Raw genomic sequence first — 15,328 nt, forward strand, 5'->3', positions numbered from 1 at the left:
CTCTAAAAGGGCTGGTAGGTGAGCAGAAATCTGGTGTCAAGATATAAAAGCCACATACAGAGTGGCTTGGGGACTAGAGCAAACAGCTAGGATCACATTCCTTGGAGGGAGGATCTTGAGCAAGGCCCATCAGGGATGTCTCTTTATGAAAAGGTAAGGCTCTATCTTCCTGGGAAGTGTGCCCTGTGAGCTGCTGATGATCAGGAATGATGTGAAGTCACTGCAGGCGCCCCAGGTATGAGGCTATGCTGCAATGTCATCTATTTTTGGGCTTTGCCGCCCTCTTCCCCTCATGCCTCATGCAGCACTGCTGATGCTGCAAAACAGAGGATACTGTCCCTTGCTGGAAACCCAACCTCAGCACTTCCATAGGCCTGGCCCCAGGTTGGGACCTCTTACTGGCTGGGTTACCCACTTTCCTGTTCAGAGATAGGATAACCAGAGGGCAACACATCTGATTATAAAAGTACATATTGCAGGGTTTAGGCAAGTAAGAATACATTCTGACCAGGACCAGAGACCCCACTCTGGCTCTAACAAGCTGTATGAATCATTTAGTTGCCTCACCTCTGGATGAGAGGTTTGGATCTGACAAGTCCTAGGATTCCATCAGTTTTATATTCCACACCCCCATCTTTGGTGACTAGTATAAGAGAAGATGAATCGAAACACCTTTCCTGCATCTATTTATGTCTATACCCAAGCTGAGTGAGCAGCTTTGCTCTTCTTAAGTTGGCGATGCAAAGTGTTCCCATCATAAACAAGAGCCCAGCCTAATCTGACGTGATGGTCCCTGCATGGGAGGCTCCAGGGCATGCCACATGGCTCTCCCTGAAGGGCCAGCACCACCAGGCCGCTCCATACCCCACCAGCCCTTGTCGCGGCACGTCAGTTTTTTGTCATTTCATAACAAACACTTTATATGTACCCTGGTGAGAAAAGTCTGTTAGTTACCAAGTAGTGCATCCAAATCTGCATTTAAATAAGAAATGAATATTTTGTCTCAAGCTATATCTATCTTATTAGAAGCACTGGGACCCGTCACATTTTTATTTTGTTGTTTTTATTCCTACTTTAAAACATTTAAAAGCATTTCTATATAATCAAATATTTTATTCTGCATTGTTTAGCTCTGATTTCTGAAAGAGTGTTTAAAACAAGAAGGGTTGAAGGGGCAGGAAGGGTGAAGTAAGTACAGCCGTTCTCATCCACAGCATGGAGAGTCATGCAGTCCTGGGGTGCTGCCCTGCTGGTGGACTGGCACATTCCATCCTGAAGCCTTCACCAAGTGTTTCCGGACATGAGCTAAGCACCTGCAAGAGCTGCAGAGGTTCCACAGGGTGAGGAGCAAGGGTGAAAATACAAAGACCCCACCCCAGGGGATCTCCTGGATTAAAAGAGGAGCCAGCATTCATTCCCTTACTCAGTGACTACCTTTTGTGTTGCAAGTCAGCAGTATTCGGAGTCAGCAGTGTAGGGAGTCAAGAGTGTTCTGAGTCAGTGTTGCAAGTCAGCAGTGTTGCAAGTCAACACTGTTGCAAGTCAGCAGTGTTGCAAGTCAACACTGTTGCAAGTCAGCAGTGTTGCAAGTCAACACTGTTGCAAGTCAGCAGTGTTGCAAGTCAACACTGTTGCAAGTCAGCAGTGTTGCAAGTCAACACTGTTGCAAGTCAGCAGTGTTGCAACTCAGCAGGGTTCGGAGCCAAAGCCTTGTTTAATCTCCCAGGCCTGCAGGTTCCAGAGGTCATGGAACTCATCCAAACGCACAGAGTTGGCCAGGGGCAGTGGCTCACACCTATAATCCCAACACTTTGGGAGGCCAAGGTGGGTGGATCACCTGAGGTCAGGAGTTCAAGACCAGCCTGGCCAACATGGTGAAACCCAGTCTCTACTAAAAATACAAAAATTAGCTAGGCATGGTGGCGGGGTTTGTAATCCCAGCTACCCAAGAGTATGAGACAGGAGAATCACTTGGACTTGGGAGGCGGAGGTTGCAGCGAGCTGAAATCGCACCATTACACCCCAGCCTGGGTGACGAGAGTAAAAATCCGTCTCAAAAAAAAAAAAAAGCACAGAGTTAATCAGAGCAGAAAGGAAATGGACATCCAAGTCTTCCTAACTCCAGAGTCTATTATCTAGCTTCTCAAACTTGGTTAATTTCCCAAGCAAGAAAAACTGGACATCCCATTGTCCAATGGAGTAGGTAATCCGTGTGTGAATAATTAACAATATAGTAAAAGAAATGAGCTCCATTTAAAGAAAGTTTACATCAAGTGTGACTGGGATTACAGTCACTAACTGACTAAGAAGATCGCCAAAATATGACCCAGTTAGATGACCAGAGCAGGCACGGTTTTTAGGTTCTGATATTTTCATATTTTTAAAGGACATTCCAGAAACACAAAGCATGATAGAAAGATCTTGACAATTCAACAGTGCTAAGATATCAGTATTTAGTTTCAATTCTAACTGTAGGAAAAGCCCACCATGAGGGACTCTATGTCAAATAAAGCAGACAAATCACATTCTCATGGATGAGAAAAGGAGAGTTTCATCTGGCAGCCGGGTACCAGGGTGAATTGCAGGTGATCATCTGTAGTTAGGAACAGCAGCTAAGAGGAAGCTGTCATCACCTGGTCATACAAAATTGGGCTCTTCTCAGTTGAATGGGAACATTTAAGTTTTCATTCTCAAGAGGCTTTTTCCTGTTAACTTTTCAAGAACTTACACTGGGCCTTAGGGCTTGAATATTATGGTCTTGGCTCAAATTTACTGCACAAGCATTTCTGCAGAAGCTGAGATTTACAGTGTGCACTCCATCTTGGCTCAATGTCTGCAATGAGATTAAATGGCACTAGAAAAATTGAAACAAACTAAAGGGACTATCACTTGTTTAGAAATACCTAAAATTTTAATAAGTTCTAATAAAATGTGTATAGAGAACCAACAAGTTCTAGTGTTGCCTACACTTGTGCCATTTTCACCTCTAGAGAGGCTGCCACTAACTATTTCAGGCCCGGTGTGCTCATCTGAGCCTAGCTCAACACTGCCCCGAGGTTCCTTCCTGGGCTCACCCCACTGCATTCAGCTCACTCTGTAAAACAACAGTAGCAATCTAGATTTCGTTTTTACTCATCCATGGGCAGCTGTGTGATTTTATTCTATCTCATATATTTGTAAACCACAGCCCCTTCAGACACAAATTGGAAGCTCACTGAAAAAATACATATAATTCTTATATATAAAAAATATATATATCTAAGAAAGCTAAGAGAGAATATAACTGTGTGTGTGTGTATGTATGCATTTTTCTTCCTTTGTTTCCAAGATTTTTATTACAATAACAGCTACCAATTTGTTGAAAAAAAGGGAAAATATTCATAAAGAAAAACAGATGAGAATAATAGATTAAAGAACTCTCTACCTCATATTTTCTTTTGATAATTCTTTTTTCATATAATATCACTGGTAGACAACCTACTGTGATATCTTTTGTAAAACTCCACTAAAGTAAATCAACAAAATAAAATTCAAGTCAGATTCCACCTCTATAAAATATAGAGTAGATTCCACGATCTCTAAGATCGTTTTCCCAAGCCCTCAACTTTTAGTAGTCTTTGCAGTATTTGATCAATAAAATTATCATAGATAAGTACCTAACACAATTGTTGAGTCACATAAATACAACAAAAATAAAACAAAAGAGTTCAAAAAAAATCCGAAAGTTAAACTATCTTAAAATATCCCTAAAATATCTGGAAATTAATGTTGGCCAGCTGACTTTATTCATATATGATAAAATACTGCTTGTGGTTGTATAGATCTACTTACAAACTCTATTTTGATCTGATTTTAAAAGATATTGGACATTATAGTGAGAAAAGTTTAGTTTGAATTATATGAGTCAATAAGATTAACTCATTGACTCAACTGGCACTCAGAATAAAAGATGATTGGATGTGATTGTTTGTACACATATCACAGATAAAATACAGGATAAAAGGGTGGTACACGTGACTCCTCTGTAGCGCAAGTGCCCTGAAGCCTCCACGTCATGAAGGCATTTGACAACAACTGAGCGGTGTGATTTTCCCATAAGAAAAGTGAAGATACAGAGGAAAGCTACAGAAAGGTAATATATTGTCTTCAGATTCTTAGGAGGCCAGTGTTCAAGGTGCTGTGAGTAAATGTGAGGTGTAAATGAAGGGTTTTGAGAGGAAAATGCTGGATGATAGGTGAGTAATGCATTGACTGTGAAGGGCTTTGTGTGCATGCAAAGGAGTCTCAGGCTGATAGGATACTCCATGCCAAAGAAGAGTTTTAATAACATGGAAACCAAGGTGAGTTTGGGGTTTTATATGGACTATTCCAGGAAAGAAGAGAGAAGAGACAATCATAACACCACTGCAACAGTCAATGACAGGCCCTCAAATGTTGTTTTATTAGAGTGCCTGGAGCGACCATTTGTTTCTACTTCCCAGTGGAAAAAGAATTCAGTGATAAAAAAATAAATAAGTAACAGAATCGGTTTTGGAGTAGGGGTGTGTTTGTCTATGGGTGTGGGTGTGCGTGTGTGTGTGTGTATTTTTGCTTTCACAATAGGGGCAGGGATGACATATATTGAAGCATGTCTTAAAGTATAGGTATTTCAAAATCAATAAAACATAAATATTTATGGTGCAGAGAGAAATAATTAAAACCATAAGATTAATCAAACAACCTATAATAAGCTATATTAATCTTGATTAATCTAAACAAACAAGTTTATAACAAAAAAGTCAAACACAGCAAAAACCGAAAATCATAACCAACCAAAGACAGCCAATTACAAGTTATCTTTCCCCCAAATTCTAGGGACTCTAATTACCTGTCTGTGAATACACAAAATACGCATCTTGTAATACTGCCAACAACACATGGAAGTCAAACTTCTTAAGAAAAATTGAATTAGAGGGTGAAGCCAAGATGGCCGAATAGGAACAGCTCAAGTCTACAGCTCCCAGCATGAGCGACACAGAAGACGGGTGATTTCTGCATTTCCAACTGAGGTACCGGGTTCATCTCACTGGAGAGTGCCGGATAGTGGGTGCAGGACAGTGGATGCAGCACACCGTGCATGAGCCAAAGCAGGGTGAGGCATCATCTCACCAGGGAAGTGCAAGGGGTCAGGGAATTCCCTTTCCTAGTCAAAGAAAGGGGTGACAGATGGCACCTGGAAAATCGGGTGACACCCACCCTAATACTGCGCTTTTCCAACGGCACACCAGATTATATCCCACACCTGGCTTAGAGGGTCCTACGCCCACGGAGCCTCACTCATTGCTAGCACAGCAGTCTGAGATCAAACTGCAAGGTGGCAGCGAGGCTGGGGGAGGGGCACCCGCCATTGCCAAGGCTTGAGTAGGTTAACAAAGCAGCCGGGAAGCTCGAACTGGGTGGAGCCCACCACAGCTCAAGGAGGCCTGCCTGCCTCTGTAGGCTCCACCTCTGGGGGCAGAGCACAGACAAACAAAAGGCAGCAGTAACCTCTGCAGACATAAATGTACCTGTCTGACAGCTTTGAAGAGAGTAGTGGTTCTCCCAGCACGCAGCTGGAGATCTGAGAACAGGCAGACTGCCTCCTCAAGTGGGTCCCTGACCCCTGAGCAGCCTAACTGGGAGGCACCTCCTAGTAGGGGCAGGCTGACACCTCACACGGCCGGGTACTCCTCTAAGACAAAACTTCCAGAGGAACGATCAGGCAGCAGCATCTGCGGTTCACCAATATCCGCTGTTCTGCAGCCAGGCAAACAGGGTCTGGAGTGGACCTCCAACAAACTCCAAAAGACCTGCAGCTGAGGGTCCTGACTCTTAGAAGGAAAACTAACAAACAGAAAGGACATCCACACCAAAAACTCATCTGTACATCACCATCATCAAAGACCAAAGGTAGATAAAACCACAAAGATGGGCAAAAAACAGAGCAGAAAAACCGGAAACTCTAAAAATCAGAGTGCCTCTCCTCCTCCAAAGGAATGCAGCTCCTCACCAGCAATGGAACAAAGCTGGACTGAGAATGACTTTGACGAGTTGAGAGAAGAAGGCTTCAGAAGATCAAACTACTCCCAGCTAAAGGAGGAAGTTCGAACCAAAGGCAAAGAAATTGAAAACCTTGAAAAAAAATTAGATGAATGGCTAACTAGAATAACCAATGCAGAGAAGTCCTTAAAGGACTTGATGGAGCTGAAAACCATGGCACAAGAACTATGTGATGAATGCACAAGGCTCAGTAGCTGATGCAATCAACTGGAAGAAAGGGTATCAGTGATGGAAGATGAAATGAATAAAGTGAAGCAAGAAGAGAAGTTTAGAGAAAAAAGAATAAAAAGAAACAAACAAAGCCTCCAAGAAATATGGAACTATGTGAAAAGACCAAATCTACGTCTGACTGGATTTACCTGAAGGTGATGGGGAGAATGGAACCAAGTTGGAAAATACTCTTCAGGATGTTATCCAGGAGAACTTCCCGAATCTAGCAAGGCAGGCCAACATTCAAATTCAGGAAATACAGAGAACGCCACAAAGATACTCCTCGAGAAGAGCAACTCCAAGACACATAATTGTCAGATTCACCAAAGTTGAAATGAAGGAAAAAATGTTAAGAGCAGCCAGAGAGAAAGGTCGGGTTACCCACAAAGGGAAGCCCATCAGACTAACAGCTGATCTCTCGGCAGAAACTCTACAAGCCAGAAGAGAGTAGGGGGCAATATTCAACATTCTTAAAGAAAAGAATTTTCAACCCAGAATTTCATATCCAGCCAAACTAAGCTTCATAAGTGAAGGAGAAATAAAATACTTTACAGACGAGCAAATGCTGAGAGATTTTGTCACCACTAGGCCTGCCCTAAAAGAGCTCCTGAAAGAAGCACTAAACATGGAAAGGAACAACTGGTACCAGCCACTGCAAAAACATGCCAAATTGTAAAGGCCATCAAGGCTAGGAAGAAACTGCATCAACTAATGAGCAAAATAACCAGCTAACATCATAATGTCAGGATCAAATTCACATATAACAATATTAACCTTAAATGTAAATGGACTAAATGCTCCAATTAAAGACACAGACTGGCAAATTGGATAAAGAGTCAAGACCCATCAGTGTGCTGTGTTCAGGAAACCCATCTCACATGCAGAGACACACATAGGCTCAAAATAAAGGGATGGAGGAAGATTTACCAAGCAAATGGAAAACAAGAAAAAGGCAGGGGATGCAATCCTAGTCTCAGATAAAACAGACTTTAAACTAACAAAGATCAAAAGAGACAAAGAAGGCTATTATATAATGGTAAAAGGATCAATTCAATAAAAAGAGCTAACTATTCTAAATATATATGCACCCAATACAGGAGCACCCAAATTCATAAAGCAAGTCCTGAGTGACCTAGAAAGAGACTAAGACTCCCACACAATAATAATGGGAGACTTTAACACCCCACTGTCAACATTAGACAGATCAATGAGACAGAAAGTTAACAGGGATATCCAGGAATTGAACTCAGCTCTGCACCAAGTGGACCTAATAGACATCTACAGAACTCTCCACCCCAAATCAACAGAATATACATTCTTTTCAGCACCATACCACACCTATTCCAAAATTGACCACGTAGTTGGAAATAAAGCACTCCTCAGTAAATGTAAAAGAACAGAAATTATAACAAACTGTCTCTCAGAACACAGTGCAATCAAACTAGAACTCAGGTTTAAGAAACTCACTCAAAACCACTCAAATATATAGAAACTGAACAACCTGCTCCTGAATGACTACTGGGTACATAACGAATTGAAGGCAGAGATAAAGATCTTCTTTGAAACCAATGAGAACAAAGACACAACATGCCAGAATCTCTGGGACACATTCAAAGCAGTGTGTAAAGGAAAATTTATTGCACTAAATGCCCACAAGAGAAAGCAGGAAAGATCTAAAATTGACACTCTAACATCACAATTGAAAGAACTAGAGAAGCAAGAGCAAACACATTCAAAAGCTAGCAGAAGGCAAGAAATAACTAAGATCAGAGCAGAACTCAAGGAAATAGAGACACAAAAAAACACTTCAAAAAATCAGTGAATCCAGGAGCTGGTTTTTTGAAAAGATCAACAAAATTTATAGACCGCTAGCAAGACTAATAAAGAAGAAAAGAGAGAATCAAATAGACGCAACAAAAAATGACAAAGGGGATATCACCACCGATCCCACAGAAATACAAACTACCATCAGAGAATACTATAAACACCTCTATGCAAATAAACTAGAAAATCTAGAAGAAATGGATAAATTCCTTGACACATAACACTCTCCCAAGACTAAACCAGGAAGAAGTTGAATCTCTGAATAGACCAATAACAGGTTCTGAAATTGAGGCAATAATTAATAGCTTACAACCAAAAAAAGTCCAGGACCAGATGGATTCACAGCCGAATTCTACCAGAGGTACAAGGAGGAGCTGGTACCATTCCTTCTGAAACTATTCCAATCAACAGAAAAAGACGGAATCCTCCCTAACTCATTTTATGAGGCCAGCATCATCCTGATACCAAAGCCTGGCAGAGACACAACAAAAAAAAAAGAGAATTTTAGACCAATATCCTTGATGAACATTGATGCAAAAATCCTCACAAAATACTGGCAAACCGAATCCAGCAGCACATCAAAAAGCTTATACACCATGATCAAGTGGGCTTCATCCCTGGGATGCAAGGCTGGTTCAACATACGAAAATCAGTAAATGTAATCCACCATGTAAACAGAAGCAATGACAAAAACCACATGATTATCTCAATAGATGCAGAAAAGGCCTTTGACAAAATTCAACAGCCCTTCATGCTAAAAACTCTCAATAAATTAGGTATTGATGGGACATATCTCAAAATAATAAGGGCTATCTATGACAAACCCACAGCCAATATCATACTGAATGGGCAAAAACTGGAAGCATTCCCTTTGAAAACTGGCACAAGACAGGGATGCCCTCTCTCACCACTCTTATTCAACATAGTGTTGGAAGTTCTGGCCAGGGCAATCAGGCAGGAGAAGGAAATAAGTGGCATTCAATTAGGAAAAGAAGAAGCCAAATTGTCCCTGTTTGCAGATGACATGATTGTATATCTAGAAAACCCCATTGTCTCAGCCCAAAATCTCCTTAAGCTGATAAGCAACTTCAGAAAGTCTCAGGATACAAAATCAATGTGCAAAAATCACAAACATTCTTATACACCAATAACAGACTAACAGAGAGCCAAATCATGAGTGAACTCCCATTCACAATTGCTTCAAAGAGAATAAAATACCTAGGAATCCAACTTACAAGGGATGTGAAGGACCTCTTCAAGGAGAACTACAAACCACTGCTCAATGAAATAAAAGAGGATACAAACAAATTGAAGAACATTCCATGCTCATGGGTAGGAAGAATCAATATCATGAAAATGACCATACTGCCCAAGGTAATTTATAGATTCAACGCCATCCCCATCAAGCTACCAATGACTTTCTTCACAGAATTGGAAAAAACTACTTTAAAGTTCATATGGAACTAAAAAAGAGCCTGCATCGCCAAGTCAATCCTAAGCCAAAAGAAGAAAGCTGGAGGCATCACGCTACCTGACTTCAAACTATACTACAAGGCTACAGTAACCAAAACAGCATGATACTGGTACCAAAAGAGAGATATAGACCAATGGAACAGAACAGAGCCCTCAGAAATAATGCCACATATCTACAACTATCTGATCTTTGACAAACCTGACAAAAACAAGAAATGGGGAAAGGATTCCCTATTTAATAAATGGTGCTGGGAAAACTGGCTAGCCATATGTAGAAAGCTGAAACTGGATCCCTTCCTTACACCTTATACAAAAATTAATTCAAGATGGATTAAAGACTTAAATGTTAGACCCAAAACCATAAAAACCCTAGAAGAAAACCTAGGCAATACCATTCAGGACATAGGCGTGGGCAAGGACTTCATGTCTGAAACACCAAAAGCAATGGCAACAAAAGCCAAAATTGACAAGTGGGATCTAATTAAACTAAAGAGCTTCTGCACAGCAAAAGAAACTACCATCAGAGTGAACAGGCAACCTACAGAATGGGAGAAAATTTTTGCAACCTACTCATCTGACAAAGGGCTAATATCCAGAATCTACAATGAACTCAAACAAATTTACAAGAAAAAAAACAAACAATCCCATCAAAAAGTTGGTGAAGGATATGAACAGACATTTCTCAAAAGAAGACATTTATGCAGCCACAAACACATGAAAAAATGCTCATCATCACTGGCCATCAGAGAAATGCAAATCAAAACCACAATGAGATACCATCTCACACCAGTTAGAATGGCAATCATTAAAAAGTCAGGAAACAACAGGTGCTGGAGAGGATGTGGAGAAATAGGAACACTTTGACACTGTTGGTGGGACTGTAAACTAGTTCAGCCACTGTGGAAGACAGTGTGGCGATTCCTCAGGGATCTAGAACTAGAAATACCATTTGACCCAGCCATCCCATTACTGGGTATATACCCAAAGGATTACAAAATATGCTGCTATAAAGACACATGCACACGTATGTTCATTGCAGCACTATTCACAATAGCAAAGACTTGGAACCAACCTAAATGTCCAACAATGATAGACTGGATTAAGAAAATGTGGCATATATACACCATGGAATACTATGCAGCCATATAAAAGGATGAGCTCATGTCCTTTGTAGGGACATGGATGAAGCTGGAAACCATCATTCTCAGCAAACTATCACAAGGACAAAAAACCAAACACCGCATGTTCTCACTCATAGGTGGGAAATGAACAATGAGAACATATGGACATAGGAAGGGGAACACCACACACTGGGGACTGTTGTGGGGTGGGAGGAGGGGGGAGGGATAGCATTAGGAGATATACCTAATGCTAAATGGCGAGTGAATGGGTGCAGCACACCAGCATAGCACATGTATACATATTTAATTAACCTGCACTTTGTGCACATGTACCCTAAAACTTAAAGTATAATAATAATTTTAAAAAAAGAAAAATTGAATTAAAGTATTTGGAAAACCCTAATCACATTAATTTAAGCTCAATTTCAAATCTGGAACTCTTAGTAACTCCCACTTAATAACTTACATAAGAATGAAAATCTAGAGAATGTCACATATTATCCTGAGAGAAGAATTTAATTGAGCACCTAGTATGGGGCAGGCAGTTTCTGAATTCTATCCATTCATTTATCTCATTTAATAATTATAAATTCATGAGATAGATATTAATATTATCTTTATTTTATAGATGAGGAAACTGAGGCATAGAGAGGCACACACTAAGCAAGCTTTAAACTGAGATTCAAAACCCAGAATTCTAACTCCAGTTTTCTAATTTTTAACCACTAGTCTACACAGCTCTAGACTTTAGATTTATCCTAAGCTTATCAGGAGAACCTGTGCAACTCAGTAGGAGACTACAGGCCACATTCTGAGAAGCATCTGTAACTATGATGACACCTCAAAATAATGCAATAGCATTGAGAAGATGCACTGGGGGTCAAAGCATTCAGGGTCAAAGATAGATTCTGGATAATTAAGAAAGAACCAGCAGGACACTTGGTGACTGTTTATATGTGTAGGTTGAGGAAGGGGCCAAGAGGGAGCAGAGTCTGGAATGGCAACTTAGGAAGCAAACAGTAGAAAGAGCAAGTTTTTGGCATGGGATGGAGGTTTGGTTTGATGCATAGACTCTGGGATGCTTTTGAGACATTCAGGTAGAAAAGCCAGGTGGGTAGAGTGACAAAGGAGCAGACAATGCTTGGAGTGGAGTGAAGAGAATTGTCCGTTTATCTGCAATGCTGGTCCATGCCTACCCCAGTGGAAATCGTTCATACTTGAGAAAGTTACCGGCTGAGGGATGGATGTGCAGGGGTGTATTGGAGGGTTCACATAAAGTGAGAACCATCTCTGTGACATGCTGGGGTGTGAAACTAGGGAGGATAAAAAGCGATACCAGAGGAAACCACAAAGCACAAATGCTGGCGCCCTTCCCTACTTGGAGTCCCCCATATGGTGCTGACCATGGTCCTCTTCATTCTACATTCTTGGGGTACTGGTCCTATGTGTGCCAGTACACTGTAGGCTCCAGAAGGGCCTTCATCTCTTTGATTTCATAGTTTTTGAAGAACCTAGCACAATGTACAACTGTTTGTCCAATTATTTAGTCAGGGATTCTTCTCATTTTTACAAGAAGTCCTTTGAGGTCTAAGGTTCAAGCATCATTAGGCTGGCTCCATGTAATATATCCTCATTAATAGAAAAGCACTCTAGCTTCATCCTAAGAAACCAATGGGAGGGAGAGAGAAGCAGTGAGGGAACAAAGCAAACATGAGAATGGAGAACACTTGCACTTGTGTCTGGAACTGGTTATTAGTCATGTCAGCCTAATCAGATCAGAGGACTCCTTCAGACAAAAAAATAAGGTATTTTGGGTTGAGGCTCATTAAAATTGAGAGTGGTTAATTTCCTCCTTAACTTTAAGTAGCTAGAAAGTCAGAAATAATAAAGATGCAAGTAAAGTAGAGGATTTTAAATTTTTTTATAAGTAAAAAAAAATCTGAAAATTGTTGGAAGTTAAAATATTTTAATTTTCCAAAAGACTTTGTGTAGTCTATTCTATAAAGATCAGATGTTTAAAAAAATAAGATGAACTTGTTAAAACCAATGACCAAAATTAGATGGATTTAGATGTGCTAGCTCAGTTTTCCAAACTCAAATGTAGGAAATAAAGATTCCTTTGGAAAACACTATCAAAATAATTTTTTAATGATTATCACTTTTCATTAATATAACGCATGCCCTTTGAGGCTTAATTGTAAATAATCGGCTTTCAGTGTAGCTGTAGTGATTAATTTGCCTATGTGATGTTTAGCTTTCAAATGCCTGTAATGGCATGAATAAGCAACATCACGGCTGGAAATCAGGCCAAGTATTTAAAGAGCAACAACAAAGAGCAAAGTACTCACGCTGCGGCACTTCCAGTGGATGCCCTGTGACATCACACCATCCGATCGGGTGGATATCAGGGCTGTCTGCCTCCACCCAGTAGTCATACTTATGGTCCCAACCATCAAAATGAACCTGTTAAAACGAGTTTTGAATGATTAGTATTTAGTAATTAGTATTTCACTGTTCCTGTATCAAAATATTTAAATACAGATATCTGAAGCTGAGATTGAAATTTTATTAATCATACCTTGCAGTTGAAATAATATTTAATATGTGCCATTCTACAGCCTTCTAATCCAGCCAACAAAGGCAATTGTACCAAATTTTCAAAGAAATTAAAGTGGTTGGTAAATAAAAACTTTGTCAGGGATTGATCAGAATTTGAAGAAGTAAGGCCAATCCATTTTCTCAACTAAGACAAGTACTGGAATGCTGTTGAGGAGATACTCTTTGTCCTGAGCAACTGTCCCATTAACCACTTCAAGAACCATGTCAGCATCATCAACAGTAAGAGTCACCAACTTGACATTAGTACAAGCGCTATACTGATGGGAAATACACAGATTAGAGTATAAAGAAACGATCAATCCCTAAAACCTCACAAATGAGAGATGGGCCCATTGGAACAATGGAGGCAAAAACAGTAGACAAAATATGCTAGGGGGTAGATAGATTTTAATAGCTACCATAAGAGCTATTTAAAGACCAAGGGTAAGCTATTAAGAAATCTTCTGAAGAAGAGGTAGGGCCTAGGTCCAGCCATCCTACTGGTATAGGCTCAAACAAGGCTAATTATTGCAAGGATAATTTATCTTGCATCTTATCTACAAAACACACACACATATACCATGCACACATATAAGAATAATTAAATAAATCCCAATTTCTGAAACAAAAATCAAATACTTCTTAAAATAAAAATAATTATTTCTTTTTTAAAAAGCTATATCCTTTCTAATGCAAAGAAGCCCACTTAAGTTTTTGAAAATCATATTTGAATAAAAAGAGCAAGATGCCTAGTGCTATAATAAGCTAACCTGAAATATAAATCCATTATGCAGAACATAAGACCAAAAAAGCAAAATTCTATATATTCAGTCCCAAATAAACTCCCAATATTTTTTCTCAAGAGTCATCTTTCTAAGCAAGTGGTTTTCAAAGTGTGATTCTTAGACTATCAGCATCACTGACCTGGACACTTGCTAAAAATGCAAATTCTTGGCTCCACCTCAATCCTACTGAATCAGAAACTCTAAAGGTAGAGCCTAACGATGTGTGTTAACAAGTTTTCTATATGCATCTGTTATATGCTAAAGTTTGAGAACCAGAGATTACAGTAATAACTTTCAAAAGTATATTTCTACTGAACTTAGGTTCCTGACCATGACAGACTGCCCTTTCATAGTAATAACCTTAAAACTGGACATATGCAGGGAATATTTTCAGACATTGGACAACAGGCAGCACAGAAATGCAATCCCTAAGTAAAGGAAAACATCCCAGATGAGCCTTTAACGTCAGCCTGGAGACAATTTCCTGATTGCAGCACAGAGAGGAGAAACATAAAGAAAGCAGTTATGCAGTCAGACAGACAGAGATTGCAGATCAGAGTGCATGATGCAGCTGGAAGTTAAAAGACAAAGTATTGGAAAAGACAGAACTACAAAAAAGGGGGAACCAAAGGCAGGGTGCAGTAGCTCATGCCTGCCATCCCAGCACTTTGGGAGGCCAAGGAAGGAGGATCTCTTGAGCCCAGGAGTTCCAGACCAGCCTGGATAACATGGTGAAACCTCATCTCTACAAAAAATACAAAAACTAGCCAGGTGTGGTGGTGTGCACCTGTGGTCCCAGCTACTCAGGAGGCTGAAGTAGAAGAATCACCTCAGCCTGGGGAGGTTGAGGCCGCAGTGAACCATGATCATGCCACTGCACTGCAGCCTGGACGGCACACCAAGACCCTGTCTCAATAAAGCGGGGGACCAAAAAGTCCATGGGAGGTTATCACAAGACCTTGACCAAGGGCTGGACTGCCCATGTACCAGGTAAGACTTTCTGAAGCCAAGCAGAGAGTAGCTGATACGGGGCTGAGAATGAAACAAAGATACTAGAGGTCACACGTTCCGGGGAGAGGGGAGAGACTAATGTGGAGAAACCTCAATAACACTTTGACAATATGACTGAAACACCACGAAGTTCACATTTTTGGGGAAAGAAAGATGCTCTAGATTAAGCATTACTCATGAACAACCCTAAAAAAGGGGTAAAATCAAGCCTCAGCCAGATGAAGAATT

At 40.4% G+C, this 15,328-nt stretch overlaps 1 protein-coding gene across 18 annotated transcripts in view; it reads right to left on the reverse strand.

Moving 5' to 3' along the window:
* L3MBTL4 (L3MBTL histone methyl-lysine binding protein 4) overlaps positions 1 to 15,328 on the reverse strand; it is a 474,605-nt gene that overhangs the window by 207,781 nt on the left and 251,496 nt on the right. For all 18 annotated transcript variants that reach the window (XM_063620329.1, XM_055237865.2, XM_055237861.2 and 15 more), the window contains one exon: positions 13,055 to 13,169. In XM_063620329.1, coding sequence (XP_063476399.1) covers positions 13,055 to 13,169 — 115 coding nt within the window. The remainder of the gene's footprint in view (positions 1 to 13,054; positions 13,170 to 15,328) is intronic.

This window comes from Symphalangus syndactylus, chromosome 1, assembly GCF_028878055.3.
Source record: "Symphalangus syndactylus isolate Jambi chromosome 1, NHGRI_mSymSyn1-v2.1_pri, whole genome shotgun sequence".
In the NCBI taxonomy this organism is placed as follows: domain Eukaryota; kingdom Metazoa; phylum Chordata; class Mammalia; order Primates; family Hylobatidae; genus Symphalangus; species Symphalangus syndactylus.